At 36.1% G+C, this 15,800-nt stretch overlaps 3 protein-coding genes across 3 annotated transcripts; all 3 read right to left on the reverse strand.

Moving 5' to 3' along the window:
- Nucleotides 1-541: 541 nt before the first annotated feature.
- LOC145805495 (respiratory burst oxidase homolog protein C-like) lies at nt 542-2,139 on the reverse strand. The gene is made up of 4 exons (XM_082900638.1): nt 2,001-2,139; nt 1,715-1,877; nt 825-1,190; nt 542-690 (listed from the first exon to the last, which is right to left on the reverse strand). Exons 1-3 carry the CDS (start codon nt 2,137-2,139, stop codon nt 1,079-1,081), a joined length of 414 nt encoding a protein of 137 aa, XP_082756764.1. The 3' UTR covers nt 542-690; nt 825-1,078.
- Nucleotides 2,140-5,726: 3,587 nt separating this feature from the next.
- Nucleotides 5,727-6,830, reverse strand: LOC145805858 (uncharacterized). The gene is made up of 3 exons (XM_082901066.1): nt 6,325-6,830; nt 5,953-6,240; nt 5,727-5,864 (listed from the first exon to the last, which is right to left on the reverse strand). Exons 1-3 carry the CDS (start codon nt 6,822-6,824, stop codon nt 5,750-5,752), a joined length of 903 nt encoding a protein of 300 aa, XP_082757192.1. The 5' UTR covers nt 6,825-6,830; the 3' UTR covers nt 5,727-5,749.
- A 17-nt stretch (nt 6,831-6,847) lies between these two features.
- On the reverse strand, nt 6,848-9,867 carry LOC114278408 (uncharacterized). The gene is made up of 5 exons (XM_082900639.1): nt 9,763-9,867; nt 8,936-9,012; nt 7,821-8,631; nt 6,909-7,658; nt 6,848-6,862 (listed from the first exon to the last, which is right to left on the reverse strand). Exons 1-5 carry the CDS (start codon nt 9,865-9,867, stop codon nt 6,848-6,850), a joined length of 1,758 nt encoding a protein of 585 aa, XP_082756765.1.
- Nucleotides 9,868-15,800: the final 5,933 nt, after the last annotated feature.

Here is a 15,800-nt window from a genome sequence, read left to right on the forward strand (position 1 = left end):
TGGTTTCTCATTCAATTAATAAAAAAATAACTATAATAAAACTAACATACAAAATATTAACTCTCATTCAAATACCTATAATAAAACAAACATATAAAATAATAACTCCCATTCAAATAACAAATAAAGCATTAATTCAGTTTCATATGTGCAATATCAAATAAAACATAATTATAGAAGATTTCTATCAGCTTTTCTATGAAATCATGTCAATGTTCAAGTATATCATCACTTCTCTGAATTTAGCCTTCCTTGAGTTTCTTATACTCTGCATCACCATGCTTCATAGGATGGAAGGAAGGAAAACAATAAAAAAGACGGAAATTTTGAAGAAAAGATACGGCATGTTAGGATTTCCAAAAAAAAAACATACGGAAAAAAAGAAAACAGTCCAAGAACACATGCTTGCATGCCTATATACAATATATTCATACGCATGTACACAAAACAGAAAACAACAGTCAAAAAAGAAAAACCACCTTCCAATTCATCAAAATTGCCCGTCGAGATCGCACCATCAATTCAACAGTCAAAAAAGAAGTACTTGGCGGCCCGGTACCATCTCCTTAAAGGGTTGAGTTCTAGTGTGGGCTTGAGCTTTTGGCTCAGCATTTGGCTTAGGATTCTACTTTCACCTCCTCTTGTTTGATGGCTTGGTGCTTGCAACAACAACATCTCCAAGTTCTCTATCTGTTCATCCAAATTATCAAATTACAATCAGTCTTAAGGGAATCTTGTCTGTCTGTCTGTCTGGTTTTGTTTTCGCTTTTCGTGTTTTTGAATACAAAATAGTGAAAATTTTGTAACACTCAAGTGAAATTTACCATGATATATCCAGCATTATCTGGGTCTAGCTCTTCCATAATCAATGCTGCATATTCATCTGCCTGTTTCTGTATATTTGATAGCTTGTTGGCAGAAGCACTGAGGGTTATAATCTGCAAATATAACATATTATTGTCAATTCATTTTTTTATTTTTTAAATCTGATACAACCCATATGAAATTACTTATTGATGATATGTGGGTTCGAAATAAAATTTTATTATGAAAACCAAAAAATTGACAAATATTAAAGTCAACTTTTGCCATAGTCCATGTTTGAATTACAACAAGGTAGCATTAATGTGTCCACACTTGCCTCTTTGACTTCTTCTCCTGTGATTCTCCCATCTGCATCTTTATCAACCCTGCATTAATTAATCTATTAATTAATCCAATAATCCAGTATTTGTCGAATTTATTAACACAAGATTATCAAACAATGGCTCGTCTTGACACAATTTTGCTACTAATACAAAAATAGTTCAGAATTCAATAGTCGGATCCAAAAATATTATGCATTAATATGTATATTTTGCGGCCGTTTATGTAACTCATTTCTATGTTGCTAAAAGTGAGTCCAATCAATAAAAAATAAATATGTTTCTCTAAAAAAACAAAAAAATTATGAATAATGATATTGTTAATTTAATCTCTAATTGTAACGTTTATTTATTTATTTCTATGATTAGAGTTTTTCTAAATATATTGGTTGGACTCACTTGTAAAAAAATTACCCATCTGTATATATTGTCAAATTCTATGATTAGTTTCTCTATTATTAAAAGGGGTCTAGCTAATAAATCTGTAAACTTTTTTATCAATTTTGTGTTAATAATAGAACTGCATACCAACATTCCTAACCACCACTTGAATTTGGATAACGTCTTACATGTCAAAGAAAGTTTGAAGCCTCGAATCGAAACTTTGATCGGAGATTTGCTCCCAAAATTCTTTTAACTCCGCCAGATTGATCATACCACCGGTTATGTTCCGTCTCCGGCCAAGTGCATCGAAAAGCTCTCCGGCGAACTCTTTCGACTCCTTATTCATCCCTATATATAATTACAATTCAAATCATTGTTAGAACAAAAAACCAAAACAAATCAAACTCGAACAAATATCAATATCAGTATCAGTATCAGCAAGACGGTCATATATTAAAAAATCTCATTTACCTATGCATTCACCGAAGAGAGACCGATGAAGCAAGCCATTGGTGGAGGAAGTGAGGTTGTTAAACCGCTTCTCCACCGTAGCCCAGCCAGCGCCGCCGTTGGTCTTGCAACTTGCAACTTGCAAACCAACATTTTCCATTGCACGAAAAACAGACAGAATATTTCAAAACCAGACAATGCAATAGTTATCTAAAGTGTACGGTTATGTCACAGAACCTACAGTGCTAAAGGAGAAAGGATAGATAACAAAAGGATGCAAACTTGCAGGGAATTAGTTTGTCAATGAAAAAATGCCAATATGAGTAATTGCATGAACATTATGACCAATTTACCTGAATTTGCACTTTCTTAACTGCCTTTGTAAGCAACTGACACCCCACAATATCCTGCACAAGCCAGAGAAAGTTCTCACCAGCGATTTTATTTTTCTAGGAATAGCAATTACATCAGTCAACATTTCAACATTTGAGTATAAGGAATAGTTTAATCAGTTTATGCCTAAGTAGCGAAGCAAAGTTGATAACTAAATCTATGCAACGACTCACCCGGAGTCTAAAAAATAACTTGTGTAGCTGTGTAGCTCTCTCATTATCAACTTGGGGAATTATAGATTTGAGCAATTCAGCAAATTGCACTCTAACTTGACACTCAGGTTGGCTACCTTTTGTGCATTTAGTATTCAACTTCTCTAGTACTGAATGTTGGTGTTGGTTGCCGAGAAACTGCTTTTCCATATCTGGGATGTTGGAAGGGTTTTCTTGAGAAACCTGGATCTCTTTAGTTTGAAGGAACTGGACAGAATACTGCTCACAACTTCACAAGATAACATGCAAACACTAGCTTATAATTTTGTAAGAATATCTGTAGTTATGAAGACTACAGATAACAACTTCACAAGATAACATGCAAACACTAGCTCATATTAGATATAGCAGAAGCCAAGTTCAAACACAGCTTTAAAAACCACAAAAATGTGAGTTGTCTACTAGAGATCATAAAGACCACCACAAGATTCATACTTGACTGATGAAAAGCCAACATTCAACCCCTATCAAAGTTGGCCGACACATTCAAAACTTGGTAAATAAGAAAGCATTGTATATAGATGATTCACTAATCAAAAAGTGAGAAACCCATATCTTCATCTTCACTCTCCTCTTTCTCTTCCTTTTTCTCCTCAGCTGGAGGTGCTTCAGCAGCTGGGGCTCCACCTCCACCTGCAGGAGCTGCAGCAAAAGCGACACCTCCACCTCCACCACCTCCACCAATAATCACCTGCAGTCGAATCAGTTTAGCAAAATATCGGATGGCTTTACAGATCATGAAAAGGGGCGAAAAGAATCAAAGAAAATAGAATCTAAAGTAATTTCTTTGGGAATAGCAGAAGTGTCAAATGAATATTTTCAGCTGACATGTTATAGGTCTACGATCCAATAGGAAAGCAGGACTATTAATAAATAAGCATCCCAAATTGTTACGCTTAAACAAATAACCACCTGCTAACTTAGCACGTGAACTAAGAGGTAATAAGATTATTTGAGTCCTAAAGCTAGTTTGTTTTGTGACATAAGAGCTCTAAATAAAGGAAGCAACGTCAACATATGCCAACTAAAGTAGGAAGAGTCTTTTGGAATTGTTAAACCAAAATTCCATTAATACAATTATTTCAAGTGATATGGTTTTGACTTAAATGGTGACTGAGATTTTAGTTAGTGTTGGTCTTCTTACATGATTCAAGTATTTGATAGAGACCTTTTGTGGGTTTAATAGTGCATTGTTTATTTATTTATTTTCGTTTGTTTCTTTCATCTTTTTATAATTTTCTAGCGATTTGATATTCAAGTAAGTAAATAGGTGGTTTAAAAGTATTGGAGTTCCGGCTTTTTTAGCTATTTGATATTCAATAATTAGTAATATTATGTCACTAACACATCTAAGCAGTCAACCAGTGTCAATTTTTTAGCTAAACCCTTGCTAAACCATTGTCTTTTCTATCCATCTTTACAGATAGCCAAATGCTGGTGGATCCTCTTGGAAGGCATCTTAAGCCTGACTGGATGATGGGCACAGTCATTATTGTTGACTGTGTTAGTGACATAATAATTTTAAGAAAATAATTTTTAAAGATATATTTTAAGAATTATTATTGTCAAACTAATTAAATTTATTTGAGAAAAAAAATTAAAAAGAGATTCTCAAAATTCTACTAAACCGGGTGAATTACATTTCTATTCTATTCCTAATCATAACCCAACAGAGCACCAAATTGAGACATCTCCACAAAGTGCACAAGAGAGGGCTAAAAATTAGAGATGAAGCAAATGCAAAGCCTCTGGACTTACATGGGGTATTATTGAATTTGACAATGTTCACTTCAAGATTTTTATTCATCTGAGCAAAAACAAATTGCATGTGTACAGTGCGGATATTATGTATAACTAGAAGTAGGCACATATTGCGATAGTTATCTAAAAGATCATACCAAGGGTACACTAATTCATCATTCATGCAACTATAGTTACCTGCTCAAGTGGAAAATATCAAGCAAAGTTCATACATACCAGCTGAAACAGAGCCATGTGATGTACTACCGCTACGTGATGTGGTAGGAAGACTGCCTAGTGGATGCCATGATGCCGGTGGATCGGGTATGACTTTCGTCTTGAGTGTGGTCTGAGTCTCATCTGAACTAGAACTACTAGAGCTTGATTGCTCACTTTCACCAGAAGAATGGTCAGAGCTAGAACTCATCGATAATATCTATAAAAAAAACTACAAACATAAGAGTAAGGACATAATAATCTATAAATATCTACTGCATTCAAAACAAAATAAGAGTACATGAAAGGTAAAAATAGCCACAAAGGTACAAAAGCAAAGATTTTATTAATATGAATATCCATACAAATGTAAAAGTGAATATGCGGCCCATTACAATATCAGATTAGTTCTTCGTCATCTTCAAATTGTGCCTTTGTCGATGCTTCAAGAGGTCCAATAGTTTCATCAACAGTTGTTCCATCAATACCTTTCCTAACCCAATCCATGTCCTCCTCACAAGTGAAGGAAGCTACATCTAACTCTTGATCACCAAATCTTTCTACTTCGTTGTGATATAGTCCTTCATCAATAATTGGTTGTTCTCCACACGCCTCATACAAGTCTCTAGGTTTCATCTTGAGTACAACATTCCAATCTTCATCAACAGAATCATTAACATAAAAGACTTGTTGTGCTTGAGATGCTAGGATGAATGGCTCATCACTGTCTTGTTTCTTCGCATATAACAAGTGATTGAAATTAACAAGTGTAAAACCAAAATCATCCTGCTTGAGTCCCTTATTGTTATCAATCCAGTTGCACATGAATAACATGTATCTATGGTCGTGTGAGTAATACAATTCAATAATATCTGTCACATATCCATAGTACGCTACATCACCTTCCACTGGATTAATGTATAGCTAGAAGTCTTTGCCTTCACCATAACCCCACTATTCTGAGTTTTTCTTCTCAACTCACAACTCTTAGTATGATACCTAGTACCATTAATTATATACCCATTAAATCTAGTGGCCTTTTGGCTGGGTCCCAAAGCCAAAATTTTAATCTCTTCTGACAACACTACATTGTCAGTAGCTAATAGCTCAGCAACCTATTTTTCAAAAAAAGTTATCAATATTAAACATCAATTAACAACTTCAAAAATATAGAAGCACATGGATTGCAAAAATATAGAAGACTTGTGCTTAACATGCACTTACATGAGAATTGAACCATTTGGGAAACTCATCATTGTGACGACGATCCACATCATAATCTCTAAGACGACGATGTGACCGCTTAATAAATTCACGATGTTCCCTACACAATTAAACTACTTGTAAAATGCACGATAATTATAGTTGGTATAAATACATTCACAATGAGACAAAGGTTGCATCTATCTTACTCTCGATATGGGACAACCGCAGCAATGTTAAATAACATATACCGATGAGCCTGTACCCATGTTGTGTTATCAAGAACAAACCCTTTTCCTTTTCCTAAAGCCCGCCCCATTAATATCTCAGGATTGTCACTAACATCGCAATTCCTTAACGGTCGATGCAATTTCGACTCAACATCATGCAAGTACCTTGAGCAAAATGTCATACATTCTTCGACCAAGTATCCCTGTGCAATTGAACCTTCAGGATGACTTCGATTACGCATGTATGATTTAAGCGTCATAAGGTACCTATAAACAAAAAGATACATACATGACTTCCAAGTATAAACAATCAAATATATACAAAATGGACATTGGAGTAGAATTACACACCTTTCTATAAAGTACATCCATCGATATTGCACGGGACCGGCAATCTTCGCTTCCTCTGCTAGGTGAATGGGTAAGTGCTCCATTATATCGAAAAATGATGGAGGAAAAATTCTCTTAAGATGGCAAAGTGTAAGAGCGATTTGGGACTGAAGACGATTTAGACCATCCACCTCTAGGGTTTTGAAACACAACTGCCTGAAGAAATTGCTTAACTCAATTAATGGTTCAACCACTTTCTTTGGTAACAAATTTCTCACTGCTATTGGAAGTATTTGTTGCATGAGTATATGGTTATCATGACTTTTCAGTCCAGATATGCTACGCTGTTTGAGGTTAACCCGACGAGAAATATTGGATGCGTAACCATCTGGAACTTTGATATTCTTTAGAAGTGTGCAGAATAGACTTTTCTCTCTATTGTTCATGGCAAAACATGCAGGAGGCAAATAATACTTGTTTCCAACCCTTTTCTGAGGATGTAGTGCCTTCCGAATTCCCATATCTTGCAAATCCCGACGAGTATTTAAATTGTCCTTCCCTTTCCCATCAACATTTAATATCGTCCACAATACATTATCACACACGTTCTTTTCAATGTGTATCACATCAAGATTGTGGCGAATCAAATTATGCTCCCAATATGATAGCTCAAAGAAAATACTCTTCTTCTTCCAATTATGACCCGAGTCCTCATTTTCCTCTTTTTCTTTCCCCTTTCTATTCTGTTTGCTAGATTGTTGACGCTTAGAATTCAATTTGAACTTAGGGCCTAGTTGTTGTAGCACATTAGCCCCTGATAATCGAGTTGGACATGGTTCGAATTCATGAGTGCCATCAAAAGACGCACTAGCTTTCCGAAATTTGTGACCCTCATTCAACCAACGACGATGCCCCATGTAACATAATTTCCTTCCGTTCTTCAAATATCGAGAACGAGTATGTGTGTTACAACAAGGACAAGCTAAAGTACCTTTCGTGCTCCATCCAGACAAAATTGCATAGGCAGGAAAATCATTTATAGTCCACAACAACACAGCATGCATTCGGAACATCTGATTAGTTTCCGCATCATATGTGTCAACACCGTTTTCCCACAGTTCTTTCAATTCATCCACTACAAGGCGTAAGTAGACGTCAATATTATTTCCAAGTGAAGAAGGACCATCGATGAGCAATGTCATCATCATATGAGGCTGCTTCATGCACAACCATGGTGGCAAATTGTATGGCATTATAATAACTGGCCAACTGCTATGAGAGACATTCATTGCCTTGAATGGATTGAATCCATCCGCTACTAAACCCAGTCTGACATTGCGCGGCTCACTCGCAAACTTAGGATACAAATTATCAAAAATTTTCCACACTGGAGAGTCAGCGGGATGTCTCATTTTGCCGTCATCAATTCGGCCCTCTGCATGCCATCTCATTAAAGCAGATGTTTTGGATGACATAAACAATCTTTGAAGCCTGGGAATCAATGGAAAGTATCTAACAATCTTATGTGGAATTCTTTGTCGCTTCTTCTTAACATCATTCTCCTCCCCCTCAAACTGTTTGTATCTAGGCATATGACAGACTATGCAATCATCCATACCAGCTGTTTCCTTCCAATATAATGAACAATCCCTTGGGCATGCATGTACCTTATGATAATCGAGGCCCAAGTCCCTAAGAAGTTTCCTAGTTGCATAAAATGACTTTGGCAAAGTTTCACCCTTTGGGAACAAATCCTTCAAAAGCTCAAGCAACATCGTGAAAGACTTGTCACTCCATCCACTAAGGCACTTGATGTGCAATAACCGAACAATAAATGAGAGCGTTGAAAACTTCTGACACTCAGGATACAACTCTCTTTCGGCCTCTTTCAATAACTTGAAGAATTTTTCGGTTTTCTCATCTGGACCTTGTTTAATACCAGAACTTGCTGCCTCGTGAATAAAGCTTGGTGAAGGAAGTCCAAATCCTTCGTATAGCATTTCATAAGTTTCATCACCATCATTCGAATCAGTTTGCCCGACATTCACATTGTGTGGCACAGTTGATGACAAATTCTCCCCATGAAAAATCCAACTGGTGTAACTTGGAAGAAACCCGTTGATCATTAAATGTTCCCCTAACAGGCCTTTCTCCACCAATTTGACATTACGACACCGTTTACATGGGCATGTGACTTCATTCAACAACGGCTTATTTTCACATGCAAATTTAATAAATTCCTTAACCCCTTGTATGTATTCCGGGTGCAGCCTATGTTGATTTATCCAACTTTTATCCATCTGATTCTCTCTTACACTACAAATGTCACTGCCAAATCAACAAAGTTCAAAATTACCATTCCATTTTAATTAATCTTAACCGTAATTAAATACCTTATAATACATGCAATATGACATCATTCACCTCTAACTGGTCTCTAATATGTTGGTTCATCCTACTTTCCCATTCAGGAATGCACAGTCTATATTGTAAAAAGTAGCTCATACCGCTCTGCTCATCTCTAACGAAATTTCGGCAGCATCTCCCTATGGTTCTCCAAATACACGACATAGACTAGGTGTACTGTTACACCTTGTCTAGTATGCACTCGGAGAACACAAGGAATTGCTACACGAAATCTCTACGAGATGGACTATAAGCAGTAGAACTACTAATTACAATACAGACTTGTGCTCCTGAACTGTCCAACTGGACAATCCAAGAAGAGCTTCATCAAAGATGACTAGGTATCTCTAATGAAGATTCTTGGACGGGTCTAAGGCTATTTATGCATGCATGCACCATTAATGATTGCATCCCGGTGGTGCAATCTAAATTAGTACTATCAAGCATACTAGAAGCATATCTAGTATGAAGCATATTAATGAAGAAACCAAAAGTTTCTACAATGCTCTTGATAGATTATGATAGATTCAAGAAATACATTGCTCTCTCAAATCAATCAATAATGGAATAATTTTGGCAGGAACTCATGAATGTGGGAAGTTCAAACCCACTACCCAAACCAATAAGTGTACCAAAGCTCGAATACTTCTAATGATGATGATGATGATGATTCAGAAAACACCAAAGAGCAAACACCAAATCAGGAATCACATTCACAATCACAATCAAGACAAAGTTACATGCAAGACAATTCTTTCACATGCTAGCTAGATGATTATTTATTTATTTATTTTGGGTCAAATAACCCTCTAAATGAAGTTAATTGTGTCCAGTTCATAAAGTGATGTTCCACAGGCGGGGTTGGTCTGAGGTGAGATTTTAAATTTGTTTATTTTTGAGCTAGGCTTGGGATGAGGGCCTTTAGCCTAGCCTAGCCCGCCTCAGGTTACCCATTTAAAAATATTAGTTCTATTATTTTTTAATTATTTACATAATAAAGTAAAAAGTAATAAAAGATAAGAAAAGTATAAACATATGCGTGATTTTGAGTACTTTGGCATGGATCGTCAATTCTGCACCAGCAGCATCAGCAACTGGGTGGAATATATTCAGCACCTGCTCCCCAAAACACTTTCTCCACTGTTGGAGGCAACCCATTTGGTTAAATTGAGACGACAATGGCCTTCTGACCCCATTCTACGGCCTCCTTCTCAAGTCACTGGGTGGAAATTTCAAGTTTTGTTCATGTTGTATATTAAGTCGAATGATCCAGCCAACGGTGAAGATTTATTGCGTGGGGTCTTGGGTTAAGGTTCGAATTCTATGCATGGGCCATGTAACATTATTGCATTTGCTGGAAGAAAAGAAGATTGAGAGAGATGCAGATAAAGAAATAGCGGTATATGATTATGATTTGTGTAGGGGATTGAGCAGCTCATGGAGTTTGTGTGCAAGTATGTTTTGTCAATTATTTGATTAAGTGTTTCATTGGGTGATGATGTTTGTGTTTGTGACTGCTGCTCCCCAAAAATTTTTATCAAATTTTTAAGCTATTTTTATTCACTTTTTTGTATGATTATAAAATTTTCTTCACAATTGAGTGAGGTCATATTTTGTCAGTAATTTTATAAAATTGAATGTTTGTAAAGCATATATTGTGTAAACACTGTAATTAGAATGCTAAAGCCACCCCCAACCAAACAACACAGCATGGTGGCAACTATTTACTTTATTGCCCGGACTGTCCAGTAGACCCATGCAACAATAAGCTACCACAACTTGCACCATGCTAAGGTACCATTGTCTAACCCTATGCCGGGACAGGCCATAACTGGTTGCCTAATACCTACATAAGCTATCGATAATCCAAAACGGCAAGGAAACACCTAAACTGTACCAGAGGCAACACACAAGCATAGACTAAAATTCACTGAGTAAACCTCATTCAAAGAGAAAAACTAAATTACTAATGTGAGTTGTTCTATTGCACGACATAAAAGCACTTACACATGCAGCCTATTCAAAGTTGTTAAGGACATAAATAAATAATACAGTAAGGTCTGTAAAGATAAACAAGTGCAAAGTACCAAACACAAATAAATAAACAAAGAAAATGCACTAATTGTGGCATGAGGCAATAGATGAAGTATAATAGAGAAACCGCAATCACCGACTGTCTAGCTTGAATGGAAAGCTATCAATATTGGCAAAGCTCATGCATAGGAATAAGAAATACAGGGTAAAGATAAAGATAGTCAATGAAGCTTAGTTCCATTAATATAGAGGATGCCAACATGTGAGTCGATAAAGATTAGAAGGAAAAAAAATCAAATTAACGCAAGGATGATGCGAACTAAATGTGCAATATATTGAGTCGACCAATTACCTAAAAGCAAAAAGAAAAACAAAAAAAACAAAAAAAAGAAGAAGAAAGAAACAGATAAAAAAAAAAAAAACCCCAGAACATTTCAAAGAGAGTCATGAGCTTCATTAATACTCAATCAGATCCCAACAATTTTTACATTAACCGGATACTCAACAAATTCATATAATGACATCTTCAATTTAAAAATAAGAAAGTCCTTATAGACTTCACAACATGATGATATAAGCACCTAAATCACTGTCTTTGAACCAACAAAATCTTCAATTTTTTTTCCAGTCACGGTCAAACCTGAATAACCCAAACGATATGTCAAATAATTGAATTCAAAACATAATTTATGCAGTAAAGGTTCTAATAGCCCAAGAAAAACAAAGGACATATAGGTCATGTTTCTTTCAAGTTCCCACAAATTATAAAATAGCAACAATTCACCCCATTATAATCGTAACAACAATGGCCAAAGCAAAGGAGAAATTGGAAGTGAACCTTGCACTACAATGGTTCCCAACAGAACTAATCAACCCAATGGATGCCTCATGTACCAATTAGTTCAAATAATAGTGCACCAGACTTTGTGAGTTGTGTGACAATCAACTTTTAATTTATTCAAAGCCGCAAACACTTTGAAGGCGACATTTTATTCAATTTCTACTGATCTAATAAAATTTGTCTCTGATTCAAAACTATGAATGATATGAATGCAACATTTTATTCAATTTCCAATGACCCAATAAAAATTCATTATTTAGCCAAGACATCCAATCCAAATTTACTGAACAACCTGTACCAAATTCACAAAATTGATGTTCAAACAATCCAAATTAGAGTGGTCAAGACTAAAATCATCTACACCACTCGCCATTTAATCCCTCTCAATGTACAAACAACCAAACAGAACAACTAAATTATGAAATCAACCAAAAGAAACACATATATATACTAATATATAAAGGCAGCAATCCAATTTGATGTAGACCTCATTTTGAAGCTATGTCATGCTAAAAATGAATCCATATTAATTACTTTGGAAAAATAAACATCATCCTGAAAACTACACCCACCCCACCCATAAATCTCTAATGTCTCATATAACTCCTTCCAATTACACTGTCCAAAAAAATAAAAATAAAAAACTCCTTTCAGTTATAACTTCATCAATCCAAACTGATGCTAATTTAGGGTAATAAAAAAACAGAGATTAAAATTCAACATGCTAATTTAGGGAAAAAAAAACAAGCGAATCTGAAGCGATGGTGCTCACCTTGGTAGATGATGGTGCTCACTTTCCTCACTGAACGAATCTGAGATTGAATCACCGAGCTTTGAAATCGAGAGAGAACTTCGAAATCGTCGAACGAATCTGAGATTGAATCACCGAGCTGAAGAAGGTTGAACTTCGAAATCACGTTCAATCAATCAATAGATCTTCAATCGATCGATCTGATCTAGATAAAACCTAGCAAACCTGAATCGAATGATTCCATCAGTAAGTATCATCTTCAATCGAGCTTGACTGTGAGAAGATAGAGATAAGACTGATCAACACTTACCATGAAGAAAGACCTGCGAACTCGAACATGAACTAGAGAAAGAGATAAGACTGATCTGCGAATCGAGAGAAACGAAAGGGTTTGAAGCAAGAGAGAGTGATTTAAGCTTCGATGGATCTGAATCAGGTTTTGTTCAGATCGGGGCTTCGATCTGAATCTTTTTTGATTTAAGCTTCGATGGAGCTTCGATGGACAGGGTTGAGAGAGAGAGATCTGTGCGCATGTGTTAAGGGTTGTGAGCTCTGATTCAAAATAAGGTTTTCACAGAAAGGGGCGCATGTGGGTCACCACATTCGGAGGCGTTTTTAAACGCCTCCCATTATAAAACGGTGTCGTTTTGTTTAATGGAATATGCAGCGTTTTTAAAACGCCGTTAAATACTAATAACTGTGACGTTTACAGAAACGTCGTTAAAAAAACGCCACCAAATCGCCCTTTTCCTGTAGTGGATATAATGATGGTTTGTTTTCTTCCTTGGGACCTGGAAGGTTAATATGATGTTTATGGAGTCTTTATTAAGTTTTTATTTGATAGAAGCATTCTTTGATCCCCTTTGTTTTTTTGTTGTTTTTTGTTTTTTTTTTTTATTTATTTTTTATTTATTTTTTTTATGGAGCCTTGATTAAGTTTTGAAAAGTAAATTTTATTTTTGTTTTTCTTTTGATAGAAGAGAAATGCCGTGTCAGTTTCCAAAAGGAATAAAAGAAACAGCCTCGTTCCCGGTAAAGTTCAAGCTAACGACCACCATCCAATGCCACCATCTATAACTCTCAATCTGACAATTTCACTCTCTCTCTCTCTCTCTCTCCCTTAAACTTCAACCATGCGGGCACCCCATAACCAGGGTTCGTTCCTGAACCGAATCAACAACCGCCGAAACTAGGTAGTCTCCATGGATTTAAACCACGAACAAAAGCTTCAACAACGAACAATTGTTGAGGGTTTGGGTTTATTTGTTTATATGATGAGTACAATTATGGTGTTTGTGATGTGGGCTTTAGTGGCCATGTCAGGAAAAGGCTGGGTTGGCGACCCCTTTTTCGGTCCTGAGGTAGTTGGGTTGGGCTCAGGCAATGATTGGGCTTCAGAAGAGAATTGGGAAGGAGTGGAAGAAGAAGTAGGAGAAAGAGAAGAAGGGGAGTCGTTGTGGGAAGTTGGAAGAGGTACAGAGGATGGAGAAAGTGTGTCAATCTTTGGTTGAATTTGCTGATTCGAATGAGTTTCTGGTGCTGGTGGTGGTTGCAAGGGGCGGTGAGGTGGTGGCGCTGGTCGGTGAATTTGTTGAAAATTTGTGGGAAGATGAAGGAAGGTTTAGTACCATTGTAGCAACAAGTAAGGGAGGTGTTTCATAGGACTACGAGGAGCAGGCAAGAGATTATTGATGTGCTTGATCAAATTGGTAAAATCACACTGGTTTCATGTTGAGATTTTTACGTGAATACAAATTGAATGTGTAAACTACTTGTACATGATTTTTGTTTTTTTCTTGTGACGGCACCAAACTCTCAAAAGGCTTGTATTTGTTATGTTTCTAGGGCTTAGATCACATAGATGATGGGGGGTCTTTTTAGAGAAGTAGATCTTACGCCACAAAATATATTTGTATTCTGTTAAAAGAAGAAGCTTTTTTATTTTTTTATTTTTTTACCATTTAAAGAAAATGTATGTAGCTGCTTTAGTTTTTTGTAATGAGAAAGTTGAATCATGTAATGAAAATGGTTGGAAATGGTTTTGCAAAGCTGCATTGCAGCTCTCATTTGATGTTTGTGGCAAAGTAACTGTTTAAATTCTAAAGTCTATAGAATGGGCCATTATGTTTTTCTTCATTCTTTCTCTCTGTGCTTTTTTTAATTTAATTTAATTTTTTTTATAGCATATCACTAATGCAGAAATGTCTGGTTCTGATGAAAATGATCAATGAAGTTCTAGATTGCTTTTTTTTCTTAGTTAGTTGTTGAAGTGTTCTACACTTCTATTTCATTGCATAAGTCCCACTTGGCATACATGTGTTAGTGCTAAATTTTGTATTGGATTTGAGAATTGCAGGTTTGTGATTGCTGGGGGAGGAGACACAGCTTCGACTTTTGTCTAGCACTGGATGGGCAATGGAAAGCTATGTATTGTATCAAAAGAGGTGACTTTGTTTTCAAAATTAGATGTTCTTGTAGTTGCTTTTCATTGACTAACTGAATTTGAGTTTATGCGAAATTGAATTATAACTGTTTCACTATGAGTGACTTTAGTTTTGTTATATATTGAATTTATGGTGCATTTGTTGTAATAGGCATGAAAAAAGGTTATTTGTTCCCTGTGGATAAAAATCTGGCAATGTTACCTGTATGTAAAATACGTACCTTGCTTCCCAAAATTTGCCTTATAATGTTTCAACATTTAATGCACACACAAAAAAGGCATTCAATGCACACAATGTGATTTTGAAGTACTTAGTTTATATATTTTAGCATACTTCTACTCCAAAAGAGAGCTATTCAGCGTTTTACTTGTTAAAAAAGGGTAAGAGGAGGTGACCAGTACATGGCAATCCTCCCTGCCCGTGACGATGGAGCCCTTTGTTGGGTTTTTCTGCCCATGTGAATAAAATGGAAAAATAAATAAATTAATAGATAATGAAAATGAGTTACAATATAATGATGGTTTGTTTTCTGCCTTGGGATCCTAGAAGGTTGATATGATGTTTGTGAAGCCTTGAGTAAGTTATTTGATAGAAACATTCTTTGATCCCTTTTTTCAATGAGGTAACACAAAGAACATTGAAAGTGTAAAGGCTATATTCACCAACTGGTAATGTGTACAAGGGTAGGCGACACTGGGTATGCAAATGAAGTGCATGGTGCATTTTTGGATACACACGGGTCACTTCTCTTGGGAAACTTAATAGTGTTCTGGGAAGTCTAAAGGTGATATTTTCTTAACCATCTCAAGTGTGTGTGTGTGTGTGTTGGTGAAGGAGATGGGTTGAGTGTGGGAGAGAGATGTGACAAAAGGGTGAGGGGCGTGAGATGTAAAACTACCAATGACAAGGGAAGCCTATGGGGCTTGGGGCTCAAGGACTCCATTACTTTGAGTAGGGGTCTTGGGTATTGGTGTTGGATTAGTGTATTTTTCGTCTCATCACTGTACTATGTTATTCATAA

Source organism: Camellia sinensis, chromosome 13, assembly GCF_055761805.1.
Source record: "Camellia sinensis isolate YWXY chromosome 13, ASM5576180v1, whole genome shotgun sequence".
NCBI lineage: Eukaryota > Viridiplantae > Streptophyta > Magnoliopsida > Ericales > Theaceae > Camellia > Camellia sinensis.

What these genes read in the sequence shown, in the direction of transcription:
- LOC145805495 (XM_082900638.1), bottom strand. Translation starts at nt 2,139, where the DNA reads ATGGAAAATGTTGGTTTGCAAGTTGCAAGTTGCAAGACCAACGGCGGC. An exon ending in TCTCTTCGGTGAATGCATAG is followed by an intron (nt 1,878 to 2,000) that starts GTAAATGAGATT and finishes AATTATATATAG; the next exon opens with GGATGAATAAGGAGTCGAAA. An exon ending in CTTCAAACTTTCTTTGACAT is followed by an intron (nt 1,191 to 1,714) that starts GTAAGACGTTAT and finishes TAATTAATGCAG; the next exon opens with GGTTGATAAAGATGCAGATG.
- LOC145805858 (XM_082901066.1), bottom strand. Translation starts at nt 6,824, where the DNA reads ATGGGAATTCGGAAGGCACTACATCCTCAGAAAAGGGTTGGAAACAAG. An exon ending in TGGATGTACTTTATAGAAAG is followed by an intron (nt 6,241 to 6,324) that starts GTGTGTAATTCT and finishes TTTTGTTTATAG; the next exon opens with GTACCTTATGACGCTTAAAT. An exon ending in GCGGTTGTCCCATATCGAGA is followed by an intron (nt 5,865 to 5,952) that starts GTAAGATAGATG and finishes TTAATTGTGTAG; the next exon opens with GGAACATCGTGAATTTATTA.
- LOC114278408 (XM_082900639.1), bottom strand. Translation starts at nt 9,867, where the DNA reads ATGGGTTGCCTCCAACAGTGGAGAAAGTGTTTTGGGGAGCAGGTGCTG. An exon ending in CCATCTCGTAGAGATTTCGT is followed by an intron (nt 8,632 to 8,935) that starts GTAGCAATTCCT and finishes TTGATTTGGCAG; the next exon opens with TGACATTTGTAGTGTAAGAG. An exon ending in AAAGAATTCCACATAAGATT is followed by an intron (nt 7,659 to 7,820) that starts GTTAGATACTTT and finishes TTGTATCCTAAG; the next exon opens with TTTGCGAGTGAGCCGCGCAA.